Source organism: Pteropus alecto, unplaced genomic scaffold (assembly GCF_000325575.1).
Source record: "Pteropus alecto unplaced genomic scaffold, ASM32557v1 scaffold5, whole genome shotgun sequence".
NCBI lineage: Eukaryota > Metazoa > Chordata > Mammalia > Chiroptera > Pteropodidae > Pteropus > Pteropus alecto.
Genome location: NW_006441953.1, coordinates 25193455 through 25207267, shown reverse-complemented (window position 1 = coordinate 25207267; position 13813 = coordinate 25193455). Strand labels below are relative to the sequence as shown.

At 47.8% G+C, this 13813-nt stretch overlaps 1 protein-coding gene across 11 annotated transcripts in view; it reads right to left on the bottom strand.

The window, feature by feature from the left end:
- Window positions 1-13813, bottom strand: part of PROM1 (prominin 1) — an 87173-nt gene that overhangs the window by 6472 nt on the left and 66888 nt on the right. For all 11 annotated transcript variants that reach the window (XM_015594950.2, XM_006918980.3, XM_015594949.2 and 8 more), the window contains 9 exons: window positions 13332-13491; window positions 10878-11030; window positions 9733-9856; window positions 8258-8361; window positions 6688-6772; window positions 4918-5064; window positions 4225-4296; window positions 3071-3163; window positions 1288-1341 (listed from right to left, as the gene is read on the bottom strand). In XM_015594950.2, the coding sequence (XP_015450436.1) occupies window positions 1288-1341; window positions 3071-3163; window positions 4225-4296; window positions 4918-5064; window positions 6688-6772; window positions 8258-8361; window positions 9733-9856; window positions 10878-11030; window positions 13332-13491 (992 nt within the window). The remainder of the gene's footprint in view (window positions 1-1287; window positions 1342-3070; window positions 3164-4224; window positions 4297-4917; window positions 5065-6687; window positions 6773-8257; window positions 8362-9732; window positions 9857-10877; window positions 11031-13331; window positions 13492-13813) is intronic.

The following is a 13813-nucleotide window of genomic DNA, read 5'->3' as shown; positions in this document are numbered from 1 at the left end:
GCTCTTTGCACTATCACACAAATATGGACAAGGCCACTGTCAACCCACAAGGCAGCCTGGTGCAAGTTGGAAAAGGCGCCCACAGACCTCAGGGCACACAGCCCGGCCAGTGGGTCAAGGGCTGATTTCTGCCCCCACTCGCCCCCCGTAAAGGTCAGTGCATAGTTGCACGCTGTTGTCTGACCGCCGAGGTGTGCTGGGGTGGCACGGGACCTGCACGCAGTTACCCATCTATCACCAGGTTGCCCTGGCATGGGACGCACACTTGTGAAATGGCAACCGTGACTCAAGGCGCGGGGACAGCCCTGGAGCAGAGGAAGCCTGACGGTCTTCAGAGGAACTGCGTCAGGATGTCTCAGCGCCGGCCAGGCCAGGGAGAGAGCCAAGCACCACGTGAGGAGCTCACGGTAAACGGGGGCAGGGAGAGCACACGGGTGAGCCCGGGGGCTCCGAGGGAAGCGCAGGGAGGAACACGGGGTTTCCCGCTGCAGGGCTGACAGCCAAACCCTCCCATGGGCGGCCTACTGCAGGCCTGAGGAAGTCCTCCCTGAGTCGCCTGTTGGCACCGTGGGCGCGAGCTGAACGCAACGCAGCCTCAGCGCTCAGTTCCTGTGGCCCGGGCCGCGGCCCGAGGGCGCCCCCTGCCGTCGGCTGTGCTGGCTGCTCTGTGATCGTGGGAACCTGCCCAGGGGCACACACTTCCCCACCCGAAGGCGTGAGTGAGTCTTGGCCCTGTGACCTGCTTTGGCCGATGGGGGACATAAATGAAGTGGCAGTGTGCTGGTTCTAAGCGGTGGCTTCAAAGGCCACCTGTGTGTCCGTGCATCCTCTGGATTCCTGTCCTCCACTTTGAGGACCTGGGATGCCCGGAAGAGAACCGCTCCTTCGGGCAGGGTCTCTAGGAGGAACGACATGGCGAGAAGCCCGCCGCGGGCCCAGTCGTGAGAGTGGGAGTTTGTGGTCGGCGGGCGCTGAGATCTGGAGGCTGTTAGGCAGTGTTCTCTCAGCAAAAGTGACTGGTGCACCTCTCGGCCTGCGTCCCACACATCAAAATGCAGCTTTCCCCTCTGTGCCTAGCAGCGAGCCGAGATGAGGTCTGCATTGATAGAAGCCCTCGTAGAAAGATAATGGTAGGAAAGCCCAGCCTGGCATGTAAGTGGGTGGATAACTGACGCTTGTTTCGTTTTACCTAAAGTGCCTGCAACACCAGCGTCTCTGAAAGTCTGCGTGTGCTTTTACAACACACAGAAAAAGGAAAAAGGACAGAAAGAGGAAATAAATCCTTACCCCCAATCCACTGCTTTTGTATTGAAGCTCCTGGATGCTTCGGTATATACCTTTCTGGTGAGCAAACATAGATAATATTTTCCAACTTATTATATAAAGCAGCAAGATCACAGGCCTTGTGTCCCTCTACCAGTCTCCCCCACCAAGTCAGCCATCAGATCCGACTTTACTCTGCAATGATGTCATTCCAGAAAAAACAACAGACACAGTAACAGTGTGCACCTCACAGACCCCGGGTGTAAGAACCCCGGAAGAACTCGGGACGCGTATTCTAGAGCTCTGAAGGGTGGCAGGTCACGTGCAAGGTTCGCTCAAAATGGCAGACATTACTTAAAATAAAGCCTGCCCAACGAGAGTGACTTAATTTGCATGGTTTACATCAGGGATTGACCAAGTTGACCAGTTAAAAGTTAGGTAGTAAAGATTTCAGGCTCCGTGGGCCCTACCCTGTTACAACCACTAAACTTTGATCTTGAAGCCAAAGGCAGCCACAGCTCACCTGTGAATAAATGGGCGTGGCCGTGTTCTAATGAACTTTATGCATAAAAAACAGACAAGAAGGACAGATTTGGCCCAGAGGCCGCAGTTTTCAGGGCCATAGTGCGTTAACCTCTGGTTTAGATGGCAGGTCACAACTTGCCTATTTGTAGACAGGCGGCCCAGCTCTGAAAAGGCTGAAGGGTCCTGTGTCTACTTGAAGGAAGGCATTTAAGGAACATGCAGAAAACAGCTTAGAATGTTAACAAATTTGTGCTGGGCGTAAATAAGTGTAGCAGAGAATTGTGGTGAGCATTGCGTCCAGATTAAGAAAATTCGATAGGACTTTGTCAATAATAAAGTAGAAAGTCGGAAGAAAACGAGAGAGAGAGACAGACAGACAGAGACAGAGAGAGAGAGAGAGAGAAAGAAAACTAGTTCTGGAAGGTTCTGAAGTTGGAGTCAAGTGGGCTAATATGCTTCTCCGAACCTGAGCAAGCGGACCTGTAACCCTGTTTCTCAGTCTTCCCCTTGACAGCTGCAAACGTGACCCCTAGAAGCATAATGACAACTCCCCCTGTCTACGGAGTCCCCCTGGCATGCGAGATCCTGCATCTCCAGGCGCCAGGCAGCAGCAAGGCAGGATCTGGTCCCCCCACTTCTTGATGAGGACGCTGACTCTGGAGCGGTGGAAGCAGGGTTGGAGACCAGGCCTGCCTGAGTCTAGAGCCCCCGTTCTCTCTTTGCTACGAACTGCCTTTCAGGCATTCAGGGAAGAAGCCGGAAAGCGGGCAGGAGAACAGGAGAAGCAAAGTCAGACGATACGGGAGGGAAGAGAGGCGAGAGGACACGCCCTTCGAGGACAGTGAGCAGAGCGACGCGGAGGCCGAGCCGGAAGGGCTTCCCCTGGCCTGCACGTATGTCTTGTCAGGGTTTGGAGGAAAAGAATTGAAGCATGAGTCGGAGCGAGTCCGCAACGGAAACCTCAGCGCCGCAGCCGGGCGCGTGGCGTGGGGGGCTATGAACCCGGGAGGCCACCCCAGAGTTCATCTACGTGTTCACACTCGGGTGAACAAAGAGCAGGGAAACAAGCAGAAAAGGAGGGGTGAGGCTGAAAACTTTGTCTTCTTTAAAGCCCAGCCAGCTATTATCGTTTATTTTAAAAAGAGCTCAATATCTGAACCTGAGGCCCATGGGATGTGAGCTACGCGAGATGCACCTGCGGCCTCAGGCTTAAGGAAAGCCCGCCAGGTGTAATGGACCGTGTGCAGCTCACGGGAGAAATGCCAGAGTGGTGGATAGTTACCATCGATAGTTCCAGAGGTATGACTTGGTCATGGTAAATCCTTCTAATCATCTGTTCGTTTCTTATCAGGGACGATCTCAAGTTTCCTGGGGGCTGCAAAGGGAATCGAATAAAGTCAACACCACTCTCCCGGGCCCGGGAGCACCCTCTCTGAGCCCCGGATCTCTGGGCAGGGCAGTCACGACGTGAGCACGCAGCCCGCCTGGTGCAGGGTCGGCGGTGGGCTTGGGAGCCGCGGGGAGGGGCTGCGCCAAGACCCCAAGTCACGGAACCACGAACTGTCCGCAAGAGCCCACGGGGACTCGCTGGCCCTTCCTGAGCTCCATCCTGAGGCTGCTGAAGTTGGAGTCAAGTGGGCTAATATGCCCACTTGAACTAGTTTTCTCTCTCTCTCTCTCCCTTCCTGAGGCTGCTCCCTCCTCCTCCTCGCCTGACCAGACTCTAGCCACTGTAAAGCCACCTTACCATAGCAGTACCCCCACTTTACATCGAGGAAACCAAGGCTTAACTGCGCAATTTTTATTCAATGCACACTTCAGTAGTGTTTGGTACCTGAATGCATAGCAAGCCCTCTGCCCACACCTTACATATGAGGAAACGAGGGCCCAGAGGGGTGACACGTCTGGCCTGAGTCCCACAGGGAGGAAAGGGCTAAGTCAGGGTTTAAATCCTCTGGAGCCCAGGGTCTTCCTCACCGTGCTCTGCTGCTTCTCAGAAGGGACCAGCTGCGGCCATTTAGTCACCATCCAGCAGAGCAGCTGGTGAAGGGGAAGCTTACGGGGCTGGGATGGTGCCTTTGCCTTTCCTTCCCCACTTCTCACTGGTGACGCAGAGCGCCGCGTGGGGTTCCCCTCTCCTGCCCGTGGTCACCACTCCCCATCCCACAGGGAGAAGGGGTGGACCGGAGCGTGAGCCCCTTGGGCAGGGCGGGGAGGGCTGCGTGCATCCTGAAGCCACCCCGGAAACCATCACAGACCAGTGAATGGGCCACGTGGCACGGGGCTGTGGCGCGAACTTTAAACAGGCACAAGAGAAGCGGTTTTAAAGGAGAGGCTCCTCGTGGCATAAGGAATCTCTTCAGCAGCCTCCCTAAGAATCGGATTGACATTTGCCATCTGCAACAACTCCCACGTTTAACCAGTGTTCGAACTCACCAATTGGTTGGCTTTCTCTTGTAGGACATCTGCAAATAATAAAAGATTCACTTTTGTGGGTGCTTTAGTTGTCTAGAAAAGAGATGGGGAAAAAAAAAACGTGTCACGGATATGGGATTTGTAAACCTTAATAACACCTAACAGGCAACAGAGTGAACGCGGGTCCACAAAGCAAGGTGGGAGAAACTCTGAGATGGGTGACAACATCTGCGTTCTGATTTATACACGTAAAACCATATTATTCAACCATAACAATAAAGGAAGTACCGATGGATACGTGCTATAATGTTTACGGATCTCAAAAACTGTAGGCTGCAATGAAAGGGACCAGTTAACGCCGTTAAACACAAAATGTCATGTACTGGATCATTCCTCCCGGATGAAATATCCAGAATGGGCAAATTCATAGAAACGGAACACACTCTGGTGGTCGAAGCGGGGAAATGAGGGGCGACTGCTTACCGGGGACGGGGCTTTGTTCTGGGGGGACGAGATGCTTCGGGACGAGGCAGAGGTGGCGGTTTCCCAACACCGTCAATGTACTAAATGCTAGTGAACTGCTCCCTTTAAAATGGTTACTTTTACGTTATGTGAATTTCATCTCAATAAAAAAAAAAAAAAAAACAGAAAGAGAAACACATATCCATGCTCTAATTGTCCCCAAAAGTTCAAGCGGAAGCACGGAAGTCCTACCTCAGCCAAGTAAGCGTCATAATTTATTCTATCTACGCCTGAAGAAACGAAATCCATGAGACTTCTTCTTCCCGCGTCGTCCAGCAGAACGATGTTATCAATCTTTATGTTGAGATTGTCAAAATAACTGTTTATGTTCTCGGTGTACTGCAGGATTAAAAGAAGAGTTATGAGTATGTCCAGTCTTCTCCCATAATGTCACACACTTAATGTTTTTAAAGAGCAATGAAATGACACAGGACAAAAAAAAAAAAAAAGCGCGTGCACCTGACTGGCGTTTCTTCCTGGTGCCCTTCTTTCTCCCCTCCGCCTCCCCCGCCATAACTCTTCCCCCATCTCCCTGCCTCCTCCTTCACGCCCTGCGCCAAGCGCTATGTGAGGAGGTGGGGTGCAAAGCAAAAGAACATTGCGCCTCTGCCCCCAAAGACCTCAAAAGGAAGAGAAGAGGCAGTGCCATGCATGATAAAGGCACAGGAACGGCATCAGGACACGGGGTGGGGGGTCAGGGAGAACCCTCCAAGGCAGGAAACTGGGGGAGGGCAACAGAGAGGAAATGGCTTTTGCGTGAGTCTTGAGAAACAGAGACGCGGAAAGGGACCCGGTTGTCTGCATCCCAGGAAAGGAGGTCGGGAGACACGAGATTCCGGGGAGACGGTCGATGGCTTGGGCTGGACTAAGAGCCAGCCCTGCAGAGCTTGCGCGGCGCTCGGCAGCCCTGTTCTCCAGGGTGGACAGAGAAAATGACACGTGGCGTGACGGACGAATGTGTAGAGGGCGTCGATTTGGGGCCTGGTCACAAAATTACATTTTCTTTATGCCGCATGCAAGGACCATTTAAGTGAGACTATCGACACGAAATTCGTAAGCCACTTTCAGATAAACCTCTTCATACATGAAAATCATCAGGCCACCGCGACGTCACGGTACCTCTGGGAGACTTTTGCGACACCTCCGTGGGAAGGTTGTTGGGTTTGGGGAACGACTTCCTCCCTCGGTCTCCCTTGTCATCTGCTTCCACTGTGAAAGCCCAGAAGGAAGCAGCCTCCTTCGATTCTTTCCGACGTGGCTGAGAAGGCCAGCTGGCCTCCAGGAAGGAGGCTGTGGGGACAGCCTGGGCTACTGCCACCCGAGACCTGGGCAGCTGAAACTCTCTCGCTCCCTCTGCCAGGCTTCAGGCTCTGCAGGAGCCTCTCCTCAGAGCCTTAAGACTCAAGACTTGGGTGTGGGCTTGGGCAAAGGGGCAGGGGAGGTCACTCCGTTCCCTCTACCTCCATCTCTCGCCGAGGACCAGCGGAGCTCAGAAGCGCCCACCCCGGAGTCCTGAGGCCACCGCCACCATTCGTAAGGATCGTGATGGCGTGGGCCACAGTTCTCGTTGCCTCTTCCCCTCTTCAGGGACCTGGCAGAAAAAGGGGGCCGGTCTTGGGAGCCAGCGTCCCTGGGAAACAAGTAGGGTCCGTTCCCCTAGGAACGCTGACTCTCAGTGATAGAGAGTCTTTCCCTGCGAGTGTCCTCAGAGGCCCCTTTTGGGCATCTTGCATGACGTACCAAAGCAGCTCCTGACTTAGGAAAGACAACTGGTTGGGGGTGGTGGCGATGAACGTGTTTTGGAATTAGACAGAGGTGAGGGTTGCACCACCTCGTGGATGTAGAAAATGTCACTTTAAAATGGTTAATTTTGTGTGAATTTCACCTCAGTTTAAAACCACACACACACACTGGATTTTATAAAGAAATACATCAGTTTCATGACTGGTTCTAATTACTTACCTCCTGAACGTTGAGATATTCACTGATATTGTAGCGGTTTTCCAGCTTCAGTGTGGCATATATGCCTTTATTTTCTTTGCAATCGCTATGGGAATAAATGGAATGATCATGACCCAGACAGGCAGCTGTGGCTACCTCTGCCCATTGCTAAGTATGAAGAGAAAAGTTAACTGTCCATCTTTGTTTAATCTGTGAACATAGTGCAACCGGGTACTAGGCAGTCACCAGTGGCCACCCCACTTCGTTCCCCACTTTACTAAAAGTCCAATTTGGGGAATAGATCCAGTAAGTTGAGTAAATACGTTCTCTCTGTCCTCTTTCCAGTGCTGTGGGGGATGACACGTTTACGAATTGGGAAGAAATAAATTCCCATTTAAAAAAAAAACCAATAACAAAACTTGCTAAAAAGGGGTGTGTTGCAAGGCACACCCATGGGCTTTATTAAGAGATTCTGTCAAGCCTCTTTCAGACCATCTCCCTCCGTGGTTCCAGGGCTGAGCTCGACAGACAGTTGGATGTGCATTCTGATGGCAGGATGGAGGCGGGGAAGGGGCTATGGACATCCGGCTGGTCGGGACCCCTTGGCTAGAAACCTAACTTGGCCTCAGCTCTTTGTCCTTTCCTAAAATGGGGGCAAGGCCTCCTTCCCTGGGCTAAGAAGGGGAGGTGTCATCTGATGCGCATCCCTACCACTTCTTGGGAGTGTCCCCTCCTTGTCCTGCAGCCAGAGCCCTCCAGCCCTGAGGGATGCCTGGGAGAAGCAGCTTTCCCGCACCCCTAGGAGGTGTGACACTCCTCTCTAGGGAACCCGAGCAGGCTGGTGTTGTAGCAACAGAGGGCTCGATGCACGAACCGTTGTGGGGAACAGTGGACGGTACAGGAGCCAGAATCACCAAGAGCTAGGACGGTTTAATCGTGCACAGACACTCCAACGGACTGATAATGTCTGCCTAGAACACGTTGAGAAGAATCTGGAGACTCTCCGGGCTGAGCAGAAGACCACAGCTGATCACCAATGCCCGCCGTGACAGCGAGGCGCGAGAAGGGTGGGTGCATGTGCCACTCATTTGCTGTCTCCACCGGAAGAGATGGGGAGCCATCGAAACAAAGAGGAAGTGGACTAGCCCCGGATCACAGAGCCCCTGGTGGCCGAGCCAGGACTGGAGCCCAGGCAGCCTGGCCACACAGCCCAGCCTTTGGCACATCTGTGGCTTGGACCCACCCACTGAATTCTTGCTACGTGGCATTTACTTGGCAGTAGGGTGATTACTGAGCAAGAGTTTTCATAGGATCCCATTAAGGCACCTTAGGGTCACCTTAACCAGTGAGTCCTAGGGGATCATTGGACAGAGGGACCTTGAGACATCATCATTTCAAGGTCTGGAAGGCTTTCAGAAGGATTATCTTTTAGGTCTTATTTCTACTAATTCTTTGCTAAGACTAGAGAACAGCTTAACTCTGAAATTGGAAAGTCTTATCATTAAGGTTAAAGACACTTGGAGAGCAAAATTCTCATTCTGGAAAACCAACATTTGAAGTAGCATAAAAACTGTAATGCAATTATTTATACCTGTATATTTGTCCAAAAGTAAGATTGATATCCGGTTTGTTAAATATTATGCCTGAGAGGTAGTATTTCCAATTCTCATTTAGTAAATACGGTGTGTCCAAAACCTAGAACAAATTTAAAAACTTTTAAAGACTATTAGTTTTACACTAATAGGCATACATATAATAAAATGAATGCTCTGTTAAATATATTTTGGAGATTTACATATCATGATTTTCCTCATTGATTTTCAATTTTAAACTAGAAAATAATAATGTAATTGGATTAATCCATTGACCACTGGGTAGCATCAGTAGCAATTACTGCAAAAAATTTTTTTTTTTGGAGAACAGTACTTTTGAGTCAAACAAACACATTAGAAATGGGGGAATTTGACTCAGAATAGCCGACAGAAAGCCAGGAGGCAGTTCACCCAGTTCCTTCCTACTTCCCCCTAGACAAAATGAATCAAAACTCACGCATCCTCTGACTTCGCATCATATGTATTTAAGATGGGCTAATTACATGACTGCACATGTATCTGTGGAGTGTCAATGGTTTCTAAACATGCCCTACTTTTAAAGAATTTCCTTTTAACGATTTAACGCAGTATGAATGAAGTCTGGCTTACTGTATTATTATTATTATTATTATTATCAAGAGGCCAAATGGAGAGAAGTTGACAAAACAGATGCTACCATTTAATTTTCCTCGACCAACTGAATAATTAAAATCCCATGACGACAAATGGTTACTTTAAAAGTCATTCCCTTGATTTTATAACAGTTTTGAGTGGAAAATATGTAAGTAAGACAGGAAAACAGAAATATATTAAAAAAAAAAAAAAAGAAACAGAATCTGGAGAAAAACACTGGAAAGACAAAGTGAGAAGACAGACACGTTGACCGAAATGTCCTCCTTCACTAATGGAGCTGAACTGCAAAGTGGTCCCCTGGAGTCTGCAGTAGTCGGTTTTAGAGAGAGAACGTGAGGCTTGGGTTCAGTTTCTGACCGCCTCGTCAGACATCTGCAGGGGACAGCAGCCGTGGCAGACGAGCTGTGTGATTCATCGGTCTCTTTCACTTCAGAGTTAGGGCCTCAGACCACCTGTGGCAGCGGCTGCCATCTGGGAAACTCTTTAAAACGTCAGAAACCTCCTGGAGTCTGGATGAACCCAGGAATTTATGTTCCGACGTCTCCAGCCACATTTGAGGACTACTGCTCAGGAGAATTTTATCCTCCCCAAATATGACCACCTCCACTGACGTGCAGGTCTTAATTCGTGGTTACTGATTTCGGTTACATTAAAAAAAAGGATAAAAGAATTCTATACCCCTACATGTTTTTGTTCTCACAGATAGAAGGAATCTCAACTTACTGAATAAAAACCAAAATGCTCCACTTTTTGCATTGCTCTTGAAGAAACCCACACGTTACGGGGAAATGAAAGGTTTGGCTCAAGCCCTCCGACAATATTCACAAAATAACACATTTACCTGGAATAACTTCCTGTTCTGGTAAGGTTCGCAGACCAATTTTTCCACATTTCCGCCAATAACAAAAGTAAGAACCACAATGATCATCAATAGCCAACAAAAGAGGAAACTGATTCCAACCCCACTAGGAAAAAAAAAAAAAAAGTAGAAATAAAGTTAAGAATATTACGAGCCAATACTTACTGATTCCACCTATTTAATGTAAAAAAATGGACCTGCGGTCTTCAGGTGTCTGTGGGTTAAAAGGGTCAGCTCCTGGGGAGTGAAGACAGAAAGTGGTAAGCACTGTGGCCTTCTGTCCCTAGCACATAGTTAGGGAATGGGCATGGCTTAGTCCCTGGCCTACTTGCAGCCCAGAACTGCGGTTCGGACAGGGCTCTGAGTCAGGCGAGTGATCCAAGGCTTTCTGCAGAGGACACAGTGACGGGGGAGTTTCTGTACCCTTGAGAGTCTGAAAGGGGCCAACGTGGCTCTGCATCCAGATAGAGGGTGGAGAGCGGGGTGAGCAGCAGCTCAAGAGGCAGGTAGGCGCCGACGTACCAGTTGGGGCCCGGTGGGTTCAGGGAAGGGAAGCTACTAGGGGCTGTGAGCACAGCGAGAACAAAACCCAGTTTCTCTCTGAAGAGCGCTCTTGGCAGCGTCTCATGTCTGGCATGGACAGTCAACTTCTGCTCCGCATCAAGCTTATAGAGTTTCAAAGTGGACAAGCTAGAAATGCATATAGAAACGTGTCTGACACCAGGTCAGTCTTCAACAAGTATCTGGTGAATGAATAGTTGGGTGGATGGGTGGACGGAGGGAGGGAGAGAGAGAGGGATGGATGGATGGATGGATGGATATAGGAAAAAAAAAAAAACAATGGGAATCGAGAAAGCCGACTTGGAAGTAATTTCCTGTGATAGCTGCTTTAAAGATAAACAATGTGTTTAAACTTGTCAATCAAAGTGCAACCAATTTAGAGTTTTTATTTTTTTACGTGTGATGAAATTTCCCAAACCGACAAAAGTATAGTCACATCAACACGCCTACTCCACTGGAACCCAGAGTGCCCAGCCCAGAGGCCACAGGATCCGTGTACCGCCAGAGTCACCTGAATTTCCACCCCCCGCCCCCTCCCCAACATGGCAAGAAAGAGAGAAACTCACGTCATGAGGAAGATGCCCCCGGTGTTGGAGATGCAACCTCTTCTCGTTGGGGAGGCATTCGGGTCATAGCCAAAAATGCCACATAATATGCCCAAGGAATAAAAAGTCGTGACGAGTGTCAGGAAACAGCAGATAACCAAGCTGCTCAGCCACCTGGTGAAAGGTGATACATGAAAGAGGTGACATTATAACTCAAAAGCTGTCATACTAGGGCTGGAGCAGTGAAATGATACTTGGCAGTGAAATATTAGATTCCTCTGTTAATTCCTCGGAGGGTGCTCTTGTTGTGAAAAGATGCCTTTGCACCCCAAGTCTCCCAACCCGCCAGCCATTTTTATCTTGGTTTTGAAGTGCGGTCACTCCACGGACATGGGATTATGTCTTCCTGCCTTTGCTTTACTCCCCTGGGGCTCACAAGCATGGTTTATGCAACTTCAAGGCCACTAGTAACCATGAGCCTTAAGACTCATGTTCTTTCCAGGTTCCTGATGCTGTCACTGCTTATGATAATGATGATGAGATGGGAACAGATCACAATTAGCCAACGGGGAAGGAAATAGTGGGCTCTTTTCCCTGGTCTTTCTCTGAAATATTTTGTGGTTGCAGGAGTATTTGGGGGACACTGTGTTCTTTACGGAAACAGAAACTCTCTACGTGGTGAGTGTGTTGAAAGTTGTAGAATTTTACGAGCATCCTCGATCAAATGCCTGCAGAATGCAAATCTCAATTTGTAATGGTCCCGTGTGACATTCGAGGATAATGGATCCTCGGTTAGTCTTCCTGGCGTTCCTGAAATGCTTCCTAACCTTCAAAACGCAAACAAACAAACAAACAAACAAACAAACAAACAAACAAACAAACAAACAAACAAACAAACAAACAAACAAACAAACAAACAAACAAACAAACAAACAAACAAACAAACAAACAAACAAACAAACAAACAAACAAACAAACAAACAAACAAACAAACAAACAAACAAACAAACAAACAAACAAACAAACAAACAAACAAACAAACAAACAAACAAACAAACAAACAAACAAACAAACAAACAAACAAATAAATAAATAATTTACTTCTGGGACAAAAGCTTCCACTAAAACTTTTCATTCAATTAAGAGCAATCTTGATCATTATAAGAATAGCCACCTGCACCCACTGTGGCATTTTGTTCCAGATACTTACAATTAACTAAGCCATGGAACCCGCCTCAGAAATCGTTTACAGTTAATGCATGCCTCCTCTGCTTAGTGAAATTTCTTTTTAAAATAAGCCGATGAGCTCCAGGCAGGGACAGGTGAAAGGAAGAAGCAGCTGACATGTGACAGATGATTGTACCATTCTTTCCATTTGTGAAACTCTGACCTCTAATGAGATTGTAAATTCATTGAGAAAGGGTCTGTCTTATGTTTGTCCCAATATCCACTGGGGTGGCCTAGTCCCGTGGTAGAAAAGTGGCTTGTTGATTACAGGGCAATAATTAAGGGCATAGGCAGATGTTGTTGCTGGCCTTACGTGAGTCACTTCATTGCCCAGGGCCTGTTTCCTATAAAACGGAGCTATAAATAGAATACAACCCAGGGGATTTGTGTGACTCTTAAATGAGCATGCAGTGCTTGGTGGGCACACTGCAACTGTCCCCTAAATGCTAGTGATTATTGTTATTATTTATCTTGTGCTCTTGCATAATAAATAACCCAGATAGGAATGAAAGTCTCCAAATCTCCATGGGTTTGGGCAGTGAGAACAGTTCCATTGGCAGGTCACGGGGCTGAGCCCTTCAAAGAGAAGAGTGACTCTTACATGATCCTCTAAATACTTCAAGTCCCGACATCCTCCCTCCCTAGGACTCCGTCCGAAACATCCACTAGCACCTCCCACGGCCAAACCCCACCATTACCATTTTCTGTAGGGCAAACAGCAGCCGCTCACTGAGCTCTTTGAACAATTTACTGGTTTCAAAGACGCTCTTTCTGTAGGAACCAACCTCTCCACCTTTATTGAATAAACCGATGATGAAAAGAATATTTTCACCCAAATGCCCTTGCCCTTCCTTAATCACTTTTAAGTTTTAAAATCCTGTTACGTGCTTTAGATCAAAATAACTCAGTTTCTAGAAGCCACCAAGGTCATTGAAATGACAAATTATTGAAAATGTGGCTTGAGAACTTTCAATCTTCATATTTAGAAAAATTCAAAAATTTGCACGTCATCCCTGTGCAGTGGCTATACTACCCTTTTTCATATAGTTTCACATTTAGTCTGTGTCTTAACGAGCGAACACTTCAACTTTTTTAATGAACGTAAACTACGGTCGAACACGCATCGGGTTATGGCCTCTTTGTACAATTTGCTCTCATAAGATTATCTTAGTCATAAGGTCAAATTTTTACCCGAATCCCACAGCATGGTTCTCTCTCAGAGTTTGCCAGCTCAAAGGAGGCACTCACCTGTATGAGTCATATTCTTTCAACTTGCGTAATTTGTTGTAGATATAACTTTCAACGTAATTAATGGGATCCATGAAACGTGACAGCTTATTCTGAATAGAAATCTGTTCATTTTTTTGTTTGATATCTAAACCAATGGAATTCAAGGTACTTTTGATATCTGAAAACAAAGATACCTCAGTCATGCATTTTCAAACAGACAGGAAACAGACACTTGGTTTTGGACTCAATCTGAAAAACTTGAACCGCTTTTCGTTTTTCCCACATAATGTATGTGTTTAAAATATGAAAAGGTTCTGTGACAAACATGAATGTAGCCAAGACCACCAAAAGGCAATTACTTAACAAAACAGTAAGCTATGAGTGCTGATTTTAATGATATGGTACTGAAATCAAGCCAGAGTTTTCTTTTGCTTATTTCACTTAAAAAAAAAAAAAAAAGAAGAAAGAAAGAAGGAAGGAAAGAAAAAAAAACAAGTTGA